Source organism: Atta cephalotes (assembly GCF_000143395.1).
Source record: "Atta cephalotes unplaced genomic scaffold scaffold00047, whole genome shotgun sequence".
NCBI lineage: Eukaryota > Metazoa > Arthropoda > Insecta > Hymenoptera > Formicidae > Atta > Atta cephalotes.
In genome coordinates, this window is record NW_012130111.1 from 320,966 (window position 1) to 334,182 (window position 13,217).

The window sequence follows — 13,217 nt, forward strand, 5'->3', positions numbered from 1 at the left end:
GACAATTCAGCCAGAATATTGTGGATGTTCGCGATTTTCTGTGTCACCTATTCTGCGGCAGTTATGATAGTTACACGATGACAATAAATAATTTATGTACAAAGCCAGCGAAGCTTTTTGTCGATTGGGTGAAAAGAGGGGAACCGAGGGCAGTGTCGGGTGTGTTCATTTCCGGCGTTTATTTAATTGCTGGCTCTCCGCTTCGCGTCAAATCGTATTTTGGATGAAGAACACTATATATCGACGATTTATCGCAGCCATGAGTATTCTTTTACAGTAACCGTTAGCACAATATCCTATAAAAAACGAATATATTAAGAGAAATTACCAAAATTAAAAATCGATATAGGAAACATTTGGATTATTTCCCATCCCATTTTTATTTCTAAATAGCTTTACTTTGCTTTCATAAGCGAATAAAGAAAATAATCTTTAGAATTTTCATTTAAAAATTTGTTTAAGTCACTCCCCCGATTTTAAAGATTAGGAATTATTTTAAATCCTTATTAATGCTTTGCAATTGACCAATTAATTACAAAATGATAGCAAACAATTGTATTATTGATTTAGGCGGACTTGTGCACTGCCTATCGAAGCGAGATTATAGGGGCGTTAGCTCGACTGGTGGTTGACCCATCTTCGTTCGTAGAGCTGCGACGTCATCCTCTATCTTAATTAACAATTTGTATTTCTGCAAGAAAGAGATAGTTGCATTAAATAAAATATATTTTAAATAAACTTTCTCCCCAATTTATGTATACTTACTGTCCTATTATCGCCTGTTGTAGTCATCCAGGCATAAACCATATATCCAGGTATGCATAGCATGGAAGATAGCGCTGTAAACCAGCCTAACACATGCGACCACCACGGGTACTCATAATCTAAATACTTTATAGGTGTCCACTGAACTAGATTGAAGACAAATACGCCCTAAATTCAAATTAAATGATGAATATTATATATGTATATAATTTTATATTTATATATATATATATATATATATAATAGTTTCTCAATTATAAGTATTTAAAGTTTGCACATTAATCAAGATAATCAAAGCGAAAACAATCAGTTCAAATCATTTGATCCTTCTTAGATATACACAATAAGTACAATAAATAAACTTATTGTACTTACAACGCAAATCATCGGCGTAGTCACTACCCAGCAAAATTTCCACCACATAAGGGGATAGTATCCGATCATATCGCGAAGGGCGTCATAAAATCGATTTACGCCAAACGCCCAACTAATTGATATGCACTCGAAAAATATAAGAAAGAGTAAGCAGAAACCGGAGACAGCGTACGAATCAAGGATTTGGAAAACGTACATGCCACCTTCAGAAATACATGACAATCCGATGAGATAGGACAGGGCGCATACGATGGCGATAAACAACTCCTTGCGACGTCGTAATAGCTGCGGCCATTCGTCCACCTGGAAAAAAAATCGAACAATCTTAAAATTACGCATACACACACACGCGCACAGTCGAAAATTAAGTTAAATATTTTAAATCTTAAACAATACAATCTAAGGAGAAAAGCAAATCTATTCAAATTCCTTAATTTCTTCTATTAATATTTATTTATTTTTTATTTTTATATTTAAAAATATAAGTTTTTGAAATTTGCTGACTTTATTAAAAATGATACAAATAAGAAAATGTAAAGATAAAAAACAAAATTGTCGTGCTTTTCAAGAGAATACCATAGCCGTAACGAAGCCCTCCATTGTGCAGAATTGGGAGTCAAGTCCAATGAGCAGCAGCATAAAGAAAAATAGGCATGACCAAAGCGGAGCACCCGGTAATTGAAGAACAGCCGATGGATAAGCCAAGAAGGCCAATCCTGGTCCGGAAGCGGCTACTTCGGCGACCGGTTTCTGCTGTTCGTGCGCCATGAAACCAACTACCGAGAATATCACAAAACCCGCGAACATGCTAGTAGATGAGTTAACCGAGCAAACGATTAGAGCGTCCTTGTAAACGTTGTTGGTGAATTTGTTGTAACTACCGAGAGCCACCAGAGTGCCGAGTCCGAGACCGTACGAAAAAAAGATTTGTGTCACTGCATCAATCCATACCTATGAATTTTATTTTGTATGAATACATCACAAAAACAGAATCTGGAATTCTTAAGTCCTTAGATTACTTTATTTCAAACGATATTATCAGAATGTTATTAAAAGATACCTTTTTTTATAGACATGTTTTCAATTCCCTGATAAACTTTCTTAATTTAATAGTGCCCGTGTATGCTATACTTGAATTACAATTAACTGTAACTCAAGAGGGAATACCAATACAATACTCTAGTACCAACTACGCTACTATATATATAAAATAATTTATAGAATACTTTTAAAAAAGTTTTAAAAAGTAGCTTCAAAAATTAATAAAAGAGAATAACTTACCTCAGATTCCCGTAGCTTGGACAAGTTTGGACTAATATAAAATCGAATGCCTTCCATAGCGCCGGGTAGTGTAATACCACGAATCAGAAGAACAGTGAGTAACACGTACGGAAAGAGAGATGTGAAATAGACAACTTTGCCAGTCCATTTGACACCTTTCCAGATGCAAAAATAGCAAATTATCCACACCAATAATAATGTACCCGCCAATTCCCATCGAATATTGCCCATGGACTCAATACCATCACTGATTTGCAAGGCTCGACGTCTGAAAAATTAGAGACGAAAATTATAATTACAATTATTAAAATTAAATAATGCACAGATAATAATACTTTAAAAGTATTCTTTGAAAATATAGTATTACTCTATTTAATATGAGCCCGTTGATAAAAATGCGTAAATTACGTGCTTCACTTCAGATAGCATACTTCATTTTTACGTCAAATTAAAATACTAAGCCCATGTACTAATACAAAATTCTTCCCAATGCATGATTATCTAAGTAATTACTAATAAATATCATCGTCATAACATCGATTTAAGATCATTATCTTTCTATTGTTCTATATCAATTAACTAAATAATAATATGAAATAAACTCCTAATAATACTCCTGACGATATATTAACACAAAATATCATTTTTATGTCATATAATTATTAATTGTTCTTTTTCTTAAGTAATAATTATAATTAAATAAATATCTTAGACAACAAATTTAATCCTTTCCTCTCCCCAAACACCCCTTAATAGAGTTTATATAAAGGGAGTCCTCCGGAGGAGCAGTTCAGTATCAGTGTGCTTCTCACTTTGATGAAGTGAGCGGTAAGATTCGACGAAATGTTGACATTAGTAATGAATTATGAGACAGCGATAATCCATAAATCCTTTGGAAGTTCAACCCTCTGAAGAAAACACCCGTGAAAGTTTCAAAATATTGTTGCAACATATCAGTAATATTGTTTTAATATGTATATCACAGTAATATTGTTATAATATGTATATCACAGTATCGAATCGATATCGATTCAACCTCGAAATCATCAAATCGACGTTGATTTCATTTTTCACTTAGGATATCAGTGTTATTGTGGCAATATATCGTCTTAAATAGAAGAATGACATTTATAATTATTCAATCCCCCCCCCCCCCAAATAGCACAATGGTAAAGAAGTTTATAGAGAATTTATTTTAAAGAATACATATCGAATTAGAAAAATGAATACATGAAGAACTCTTGAAGAATTAATTACAAACAGTTCGTCTTAAAGTATTCTTCAAAAATTCATTATAATGAAACTTCGAGATTTAATATTTTGAATTTGAATCTGAGAATTTATGAGGAATTATAAGCCCATATGCGAGATGATGCGAATACCTAAATGATTTTACATCAACTATGTGTAGCTCGTATATACGTATTATAATTATCAAATAAACAACGCGTTAAGTATATATTTACACCGCATTAACGATATGATAAGAAAAGCAAATTCACATCTTATTAAATGATAAGTACAGTTGAACTGTATTCATTTATTATATAAGTTTATATAAATTATATGCTATCACATAATCTCAAAATAATCGTCTACAACAGAATTCTTTATTTCGTTGTTATTACATTCATGAAAAGATTACGTTAATTTAATAAAATTTCTTTCGTGAATATAATATAATAATATAATAATATAAATAATATAAATAATTTTAATATAAATAAATGATGAACGACAGTAATAACTTTTAATTAGAATGTTATAATAATTATTGTGTTGACAATTAATATTGTTTTCTAATTAATATCATATGGAGTAATTCTTAAAACAACATTGAACAATTCAATAATTTTTTTCAAGAATTCATAAAAATGATTTAATTATTCGCAATAAATATTACATAATAAACGTAAACTATTCACGGAACTATTACATAAAATTATAGTAATATGACTATGATATATCACAGTAATATTTTTATGATTAATTTTCACATTGTAATATTATTGTGATATCTCAGTAATTTTTTTTCAATATTTCTGCTATTGCATTGTAATATTGCAGTGGAAAATGCTATAGCCAAAGTATATTAATTAAAAATCATTTTGAATTTTTTGTTTCAGACAAAATTTATTCAATCATGGAAGCCATGCGTGAACGTTTTTTTCTATCAATCACTTTAAAGCAGTCCACTGAAGATAATTTTCATTTTTTTGTCACGTAAAAATTCTTAAACATTGTTCAAATATTATAAATAAATGGGGAAAAAGTTTAATATCAATAATTAGCGTTAGCTATCAGGATTAGTTCCGTACAATTATAGATTAAGCAGTGCTAGATATAAATAAAGAAGGCTTGGAATAAATAATCGCGGTGAACTTTTTCCTTTTTGATCATATATTGTCATTTTATCATCGTGAGTATGATGTGATTTATCTATGACATGAAACCGTCATTTTAATGTCTTGAAAACATCAGTTAGTAATGTTAATAGATCTATAAATGATCAAAATCTAATGTCTAAACTAAATTTTGTGTGTCTGCTACTTGGAACGTACTCGAAAGTAAATGGAAAATTGTATTAATACTGACTCCCAAAACTCCTTCACAGGATCCGTAAGCTCCGTTACTGTCACATTTATATGATTGAGTGTGCACATCTTGACGATGCTACCGTTCCTCGCCGAGACCTCGTTCCAGCAAAGCAATGAACTTCTGTCATAAGGATTCACGCAATTCTTGGTATTCCAGTCATTGTTACAGCTTCCCCAAGGCAATTCTACGGATTATAAGAACTCATTCAAAATCCTTTATTTTTGTTCTTCATCATTTTCATTAAATGAAAAATGTCCAAGGTGTTATAAGAAAAAGAATTTTTCAATGTAGATAAATTCAATGTGCTCACCACTGCGCATTGACATGAAAAAATAAAAAATCGCCCAGGCTAGGATAACGATGTAATAGACATTCATCCAACAGGACATGACAGCGGCGGCATAACCGATGCCCTTAAAGAGTGGCGCTATTTTGAAAACTCCGAGGCCGCCTACCGTGAGCATTTGCCCGAGAGCTAGTTCCATGAAAAACATGGGTATACCGGCCAGAAACAGTGTCAAAAAATAGGGTATTAGGAAAGCACCACCGCCGTTTTTATAGCATAGATATGGAAATCGCCAGACATTACCAAGACCGATTGCCAGGCCGACCTTGAAGAAATAATGAAGAAATGATAAACATCAAAGCACAATGAGTGCTAATATCTTTATATTTTTTAAACGAATAACTATTTTTTTTGCATGTTCTTTCTCTTTTTCAATTTAATATGTTTATAGAAATATATTTGAAAATTTAAAGCATTTTGTTTTGTAATATCGCCTGATACTTTTTATTAATAATTGATACTTGATAACATAAATATATGCTTTAAAAAATGATGCATTGAGTAAAAGATTTGAATATAATGATGCATTACCACACTGAGGATAAAATCCAACTTGGTGCTCCATGTTCCACGATCTGGAAGAGGTTTCTTGTTGGATGTTGAACAAGTTAAATTTAACGTTGTCCTGCCGTTGTCAGTGTTTTCTGAATCAGCCACTTCAGGATCTCGTGATGCTTCTGTCATGATTAAAGCTTTCGTAATTGGCACACACAGTGTTCTCTCGATATTTTCTGCTCGTATATGCACTCCGGTTGATTATCGAGTGTACCAGTGTCGTTTCAAATATGAAGATGGTAAGGAAACATAACACAATATCTGCGAAACGAATTGTATAAGTTGCTTTCTCCAAAGTGATAGAGATAATATGGACTGCGCCATTCGTGTGTCAAATTAGTCGACAAAAATGAGTGACAGGAAGCGAAGACGGCCAGTCTTATCTCTTTCTATTCGACCGTATAATGGAAGAGAGAATGAGAGGGAGGTGACCGCCTTTATGCTCCTTTCTCATTTTCATTGACCATATTTGAATCCATATTATATTTCATTATATTTCAGTCCCTATTATATTTCTTATATTGATAGCGCAGTCCATATTATATTTCTTATATTGATAGCGCAGTCCATATTATATTTCTTTTGCTTTCTTGAAGATATAATATATAGTAAATCTTAAATAAACAACTATAATATATACATATTGCATAAAAGAAGAAGAAAATTCAAAAAATTTTGTATTTTAAATCTGCGAATATGCAAATAAGAGCTTTTTCTAAATCAATGCTCTTTCTTCTTTTTTTACTTTTAAATTATGAAAATTTAACAAAAGATTTTTTTAACTTACTGAATGATGCTTATATAATAATTGTAACACGTAAAATATATCAGTGTTAAGATGCAATATTAAAATTCTCATCTCTTTCTAAAAAGTTTCACAATTCTTGTTCTTTGTAAACTCCAGATGTTTTTCTGTGGATCATCAAGAAAATTTGCGGAAAACGTTTAAAACTGAACATTTGTGTAAAAAAAACATTTGTGTAAAATAAATATTTCTAAATATCGAAAAAAGATTGATTGAATAATGAGTATTAAAGTGAAGTATTGAGACAGCAATCGGCTAAGAGTATGCGTTTTTCTATCAGATAATTAAACTATGTCTTCGCATTGTGTCTCAATAATTATTGAAAGGACTTCGTCTAAATCACAATACATTAAAGTATTAAAATTAAATTTATAATTGTATCATTAATTGATAACATAAGTCATATATTCTAATATGTGAGTACGTCAATAAAAGAATTAATGAAGCTATTGGAAATGAATATTGTAGTGTAGTAATGTTTGAATATATTTGAGAGACCATTCAACGTATATATTCAAAGCATGTTTACAAAAAAATTCCTCATCAATATCAGTAAGATAAAAAAGAATTCAAAGGAATAATTGTAATTATTATTGCCAATGCAATAATTTCAATTGTTCTATAGAAATACAAAACACTTCAGTTATGTTAGTTAATTCTATACGTATCTGTAAAATGTATTTAATGTTAAAAAATCAATACTTGAAAAATGTTAGTTTGCGTTAATTGTCAATTTAATTTCACAATTATTAATTGTTTTCAATGACGTTTACTTAAATTGATACTAAAAGCATATCTTTAAAATCATTTCTAGTCTATGTTTATATCAAACACTTTTCTCTAAACTGATAGCAAGTCACAATAAAATACTTGATTTAATTTCAGTCAAACTTGAATCACAAACAAGAATTTCACTGAATCAACGGAGACGGAGCGAAGAATCCCGCAAGAAAAGCAAGATATTCTCTGAGGTACGTAAAAGAAGGAGGGTGGACGGTGGTCCGTTGGTACGTTAAATACAAATGTCCGGCAGAGGGTCCATATAATAAATATCGCGATGGTACGTGTTTCCTTGCTCCTCCCTTCCCACCACCGCACCTCATCCCAGCTCCCTCTTCCTCTTCCACGCTCATAAAAAACAGCTATATTCTAATCAGCCGAGGATGTGGCGTTCCGCGTGTCGCACCGGAATTTTCATTGTCGTCACCTGTCACGAATCTTCCGCCGTCTCGGCGGAAAGTGCCGCGAATTTTCTTTCTACACGAAATGTTAAACTGTTTTTACAGGAAGTACAGACATAGAACAAAGTAATTACGAGCACGTGGCATAAGACTTGACAGTTTTAAGTATCATAAAGCAAACACCTTTGAAATGCTACACTTGAAAATTAATTTGTTTAATTCACATGATATCAGGATATTGAATTTAAAATCTTAATTTAAATTAAACATGATTAACTTAGACATCTACGTTTACATCTATTTATAATATGATAAGTGGACTGCTCTCGTAACTTATCATGTAGGCTTCTAGTCTTACATCCGAGATCCAACAAATCCTCTATTTATGTTCAATTTACGGTATCAAAAATTTGTTTTTAATTAAATATTTTTTGCGATTTACAACATTTGTTTATATATAATTTAAGTTTCCATATTTAAGTTAAAGGAAATCGTTGAAATTAATTGTAATTTTTTTGTTCTAAGCAATTTTAAGTAATAAATCTTAATTAAGTTAATTAAATAATAAACAGTTTTTTAATACATTACTATCTTTCTGATAGGATGCCAGATTGAGCATCAAAATTATTAAATTATTTATCAATTTAATTTATGATATTATTATTGTTTAATTGCGTTTATATAAGGTCCGATTGCATCAACGTTATTTTGACTTTAAGCGAAGTTTAAAATCTCTCTTTCTTTTTTTTTTAAGCTGATAGAGTCAGAAAGGGAGAGAGTTTAAAATGCTTAAAATTAAAGTAATATTGATGCAATCAAACGTAAGTCCGAAAAATCATTTCAGCGCGCAGTTCAAATGACTACATATTTAGTATATAAATTCATATTGGATTTAAAAAAATCTAAGATCCAGCTTCGACCGTAATAAGCATTTAATTCTTATTTGTTGTATTCATATTATGGTCTTAATAAATGTATTCATATTATGATCTTAATACATCGTTTATTATAATAAACCTATATTTGAATGCGCATCAACACCTGCGCAAATTCTTATCAGCTTTTTGATTTGTCTTTATCGATTAATACAATAAACTATTTTAATATATCAGTTCCGTTGAACTTTCAATCACTTTAGTTAAACCATTCAATAGATTATTGTTAATTATAATTATTTTTTACGGCACATATACTACTTTATCAAATTTGATGTTTATTGAAAATAAATCTACAAATCAAATGTTACTAATTATTTATTAATTACTCAGTATTTGCAGTGATCATTCCTATTTAAATCCTCAATTTCTTTGTTATGTTGATTTTCAAATGGTATACGAACCTTTTTAAATCCGATGATGGAATCTCCTGTGGATCTCTCCTATCTTGAAGACAGTCGCGAATGAATCACTGCAAAATAGTTTCGATTTTACTTTAATATAGACGAGCAGAATAAGTCTGATTTGTTTTTATACACTACACTTCGTGAGCACTCTTGATAGACGCACGAATATTTTTTTTTACTCGCCGCCGAAATAGTATTGTATCGTCCATGCGATTTTGACGATGAAAATCTTCGGTAATCGATGGAACTTGAATTGATCAAATCGCTAAATTAATTTTCAATTCTCCATAACAAGTGGCCTGATCTCGATCCCAAAATCAAAACTAATTTGTCAATCACGAAAGCTCAACTCTTTAAAAAAAATCACTCAAGAGATAATTTTCAGATACGATTTGCACCGGTCACGATCGTGTGTTTGTGTTTGCCTGTCGTAGGTGCACTGGTTTGGAGAACACGACACGAGTATCACGGGGAGATGGAGGAGAATAATTCTCTGCGTTGCAAGCGCAACGTATCCGCGAGATACTATGTAATCGGTCTGCGATCGGTCCAGTCTTCTCAGATCTTCCGTACACACCGTGTCAACTGGCAGTAACTGAAATCGTCGCATACAGGAAGAAAATCCGTGGGTTCCCCCTTTTTTCTTTTCCCCCGCCCGTGATCTACCTCGCACCCTTACGCTCTCCGCCACTCCTGTCAATGTTATCTACCGATATATTGAAGAGTGAGAGAGAGAAAAAGTAAATGAGAGAAAGGGGGTCATGCCAAGATCGCAACGGTATATCATCATTAAGTTGATATTTATCTACTTCCCTATCCCTCTCTTTTACTCCCTCTTCCGCGTGCTCGTAACTGCATTTTTTTCTTTCGGTCTCCTAATTTCATCTTTCTGCTTTCAGTAAAAACTTATAGAGACCTTACGTATCTAATATTTTAATTATTGTAAGTATATTAATAACGAATGCTGACAAATATTGATCATTTTAATATTGATGTAAAATAAAATAGAAATTGATAGTGAGCCGAATTTCTTTATTCTGGAACATTAGTATCTTCTATTGATGCTCGAGAATAAAAAATTCAGACCATCATTGATAATATTCTCATATTCATTACTATTGACAGAATTTTTGATCAGAATTATTGATTATTGAGCTCAAATATTGTCAGTATTAATCGTGTAAGATTGTAAAAATATTGATATATATTGCAGTCAAAGTTTCACTACAAATGCTTTGAAGCGTTTTTGTTGATCAATTAGAAAAAAGAATTTTCCAAATTGACCAATTCAAAAAATTGTTTTAAAGAATTTGTAACATTGCATTGATTGTATTGTTGATATTTTACTGATTCAATATTACTGATAGGTATTTTTCTTCTGTATACTACTTTGATTTCGTCCGAATTTTTCTGAGTGCATGTACGTGCTTTTATCTTCGTAAGCTTTACTTTAAACATAAGATGTATTATGCAGCACTTTCAAAATTTAAGTGCAGTCCTAAATATTGTAGTAGAATATTATAGTAGATTTTTTAAAAAATAGAATTTTTCAACGAGAACATATTCTATGTCGAAATATGATCATCAATATCTTTCTTCAATATAAAATAGCATGGCGATTATATTTCAAAGAAATAATTATTCCTTATAAAGGATATAAAAAAATAAAATGTCTCAAAAAACATTTTGTCACTTGTAAAAAAATAAATAGTAGTAATTTTAAATAGTAATAATTTCTTATTTTTTTTTAAAACGGATTATGTTTTTGATAGAAACAAAAGATATCTCGATATTTAAGTATTTTTGTTTTTATTATTTATTTATAAAATAAAGGATTAAACAATGTAGAATAATATAGAACAATAACAATGTAAAACATATGTTACGTTTATTTTAATTATTTTGAAATGTACTTCAACTTACATTTTAAAATAATTAAAGTTCAATTTAAAATTAAATAATCATAAATGATAAATTAGTTCAAATTAATTTATTTCAAATTTCGAGTAATAGCGAAAGAATCTTAATTCTTTTTAATATCACCATCTCTGGCAGGATTTTTATTTCGTTTGATACTAAACACTTTCTTTCAATAATACGTGTGGCACACAATATTTATCCTCCTTTATATTCCTCAAAACTACCCTCAATTGCAGACGTGTGTCATCTTCCATTATCATTTCTCCCGGATAATCCTCATTTAACAGTCGTTAAATGTATTTGCCAAGAAGTACATGAGATCTCTCTCTCTCTCTCATTGGTTAACCGAGAAAAATATTCAGGTTTATTCAATCAGATTTATTCAATTTTCAGTATTTTTTTCGAAATTTTCAGTGATTTTTTTTTGTAAACGTATATAATTAGATATTGAGAAAAAAAAGAAAAAAAAGATATAAAAAATTTGATTGTACAAAGAAAATGAGTCAAAGATTTATCCTTTTTCCATCTTTTCGGTATTTAATCATACATCCTATTTTAGTAAATATCTGTTTTTGTTTTCTAACTCTACTTTTTAAAATTCTTAATTACAATATCAGAGCATATACAGTTAGTCCATTACTTCGTCAACTTTTATTATATTTAATTTTATGGAATTATTAGATTTAGTTTGTGATAAGTTTAATTAATATTAAAATATTGACACGCTTAAAAACCAGTGGACATGTGAATACAGGATATTCCAAAATTCATGACTCAAAACTATAGCAAAATAGTTCTCCAAAAATTAAATAAAAAAGTTATTTTTAAATTTTTATTTTAAATAGTAATTTTCGAGATAATAAGAGTTTATATATGACCAATTACTATGTTTAAATAGCCATATGAATCACGCATACAATAGTGAGTGCTGATGAGTAACATACTTTAACATATTAGATGGGAAAAAGTTCGTGGCGTTTTTTTAATGCTATCTAAAAATGCCACGAACTTTTTCCCACACCTAATATTCACTAATATTCACAAGTGACTATCTAAACATAATTGTAGTAATATTTAAATCCTTCTATTTTACAATCAAAAAAAATTGCTTGATATAAAAATTTAACAATAACCGTTTTACTTATTTTTCAAAAACCTTCTTGCTATTTTGAATTGCTAATTTTGGGATACCTCGTATATATACATAAATATGTGACGTTATTAGATTGGTCTTCCAATCTCCTACGAAAATTTGCTAAAATTTTGCCGCTCATAATATTTTCCGTATGTACATCATTGGATTCCCTAGCTTAGTGCGGCGCGTGCGCAAAAAAGCGGGCCCATGAGATTACGTATCGTTTCTTCGCAATACATTGCAAATGCTTAAGAATGCAAAAAACAGGCAAGAACGAGTTAAAAATAATAAAAATTTTTTATAAAAAAATTGTCAAAATTGTCAAAATAGAAATTAATCTAAACAAATGTTACAAATATTAATTAGTTCAATTTTAATGTATTTATATATAAGAAATTTTGTCAATATGTCTGTTTAGCAATTTCAGTATCAAAAGATAAGAAAAATAATATTAATTACATAAATTATTTCTAAAAAATTTATATACTTTGAAAATTTATAAAATTAAGCATACTATTCTTTTAAAAATGAGATATTTCGACTTTTTGAATATTTTATATAGCTATAAAAAAATAAAGGAAAGTACACCTGCAAAAAAACAAGCTATTAAAATTTTAGCTCAAATTTTAATATTTTTCAATAGTGATTACTCAATGAAAGTTACAAAAATACGGACAACTTTTTTTTGTAAACTCATTATAGTTAATTATTCCTCAGAAATTAGCCTGAAGTTTGTAGACCTTGTAAAGATCTTGGCAACCGTTCGTTTTCGGACCTTTAGGACTTTTTGACTTTTTTTTGTTGTTCCATATGCCCTTAAAATATAATAATTCTTTCTTGGGACACCCTTTATATGTACATATATATATGTGTGTGTGTGTGTGTGTGTGTGTGTGTGTGTGTGTGTGTGTGTA

The 13,217-nt window shown here is 30.2% G+C and overlaps 1 protein-coding gene across 1 annotated transcript; it reads right to left on the minus strand.

Annotated features, from left to right (window-relative positions):
- Positions 1-601: 601 nt before the first annotated feature.
- Positions 602-6,049, minus strand: LOC105622589 (sodium- and chloride-dependent GABA transporter 1-like). The gene is made up of 8 exons (XM_012204006.1): positions 5,897-6,049; positions 5,330-5,630; positions 5,017-5,203; positions 2,422-2,689; positions 1,717-2,091; positions 1,141-1,443; positions 766-933; positions 602-691 (listed from the first exon to the last, which is right to left on the minus strand). The coding sequence occupies exons 1-8, from the start codon at positions 6,047-6,049 to the stop codon at positions 602-604; spliced, it is 1,845 nt and encodes a 614-aa protein (XP_012059396.1).
- Positions 6,050-13,217: the final 7,168 nt, after the last annotated feature.

Coding starts and splice junctions, on each gene's coding strand:
- LOC105622589 (XM_012204006.1), bottom strand. CDS start 6,049: ATGACAGAAGCATCACGAGATCCTGAAGTGGCTGATTCAGAAAACACT. Junction 2,690..5,016: donor CCTGTGAAGGAGTTTTGGGA/GTCAGTATTAAT, acceptor CTAATTTTTCAG/ACGTCGAGCCTTGCAAATCA. Junction 2,092..2,421: donor CCAAGCTACGGGAATCTGAG/GTAAGTTATTCT, acceptor TAAAATTCATAG/GTATGGATTGATGCAGTGAC.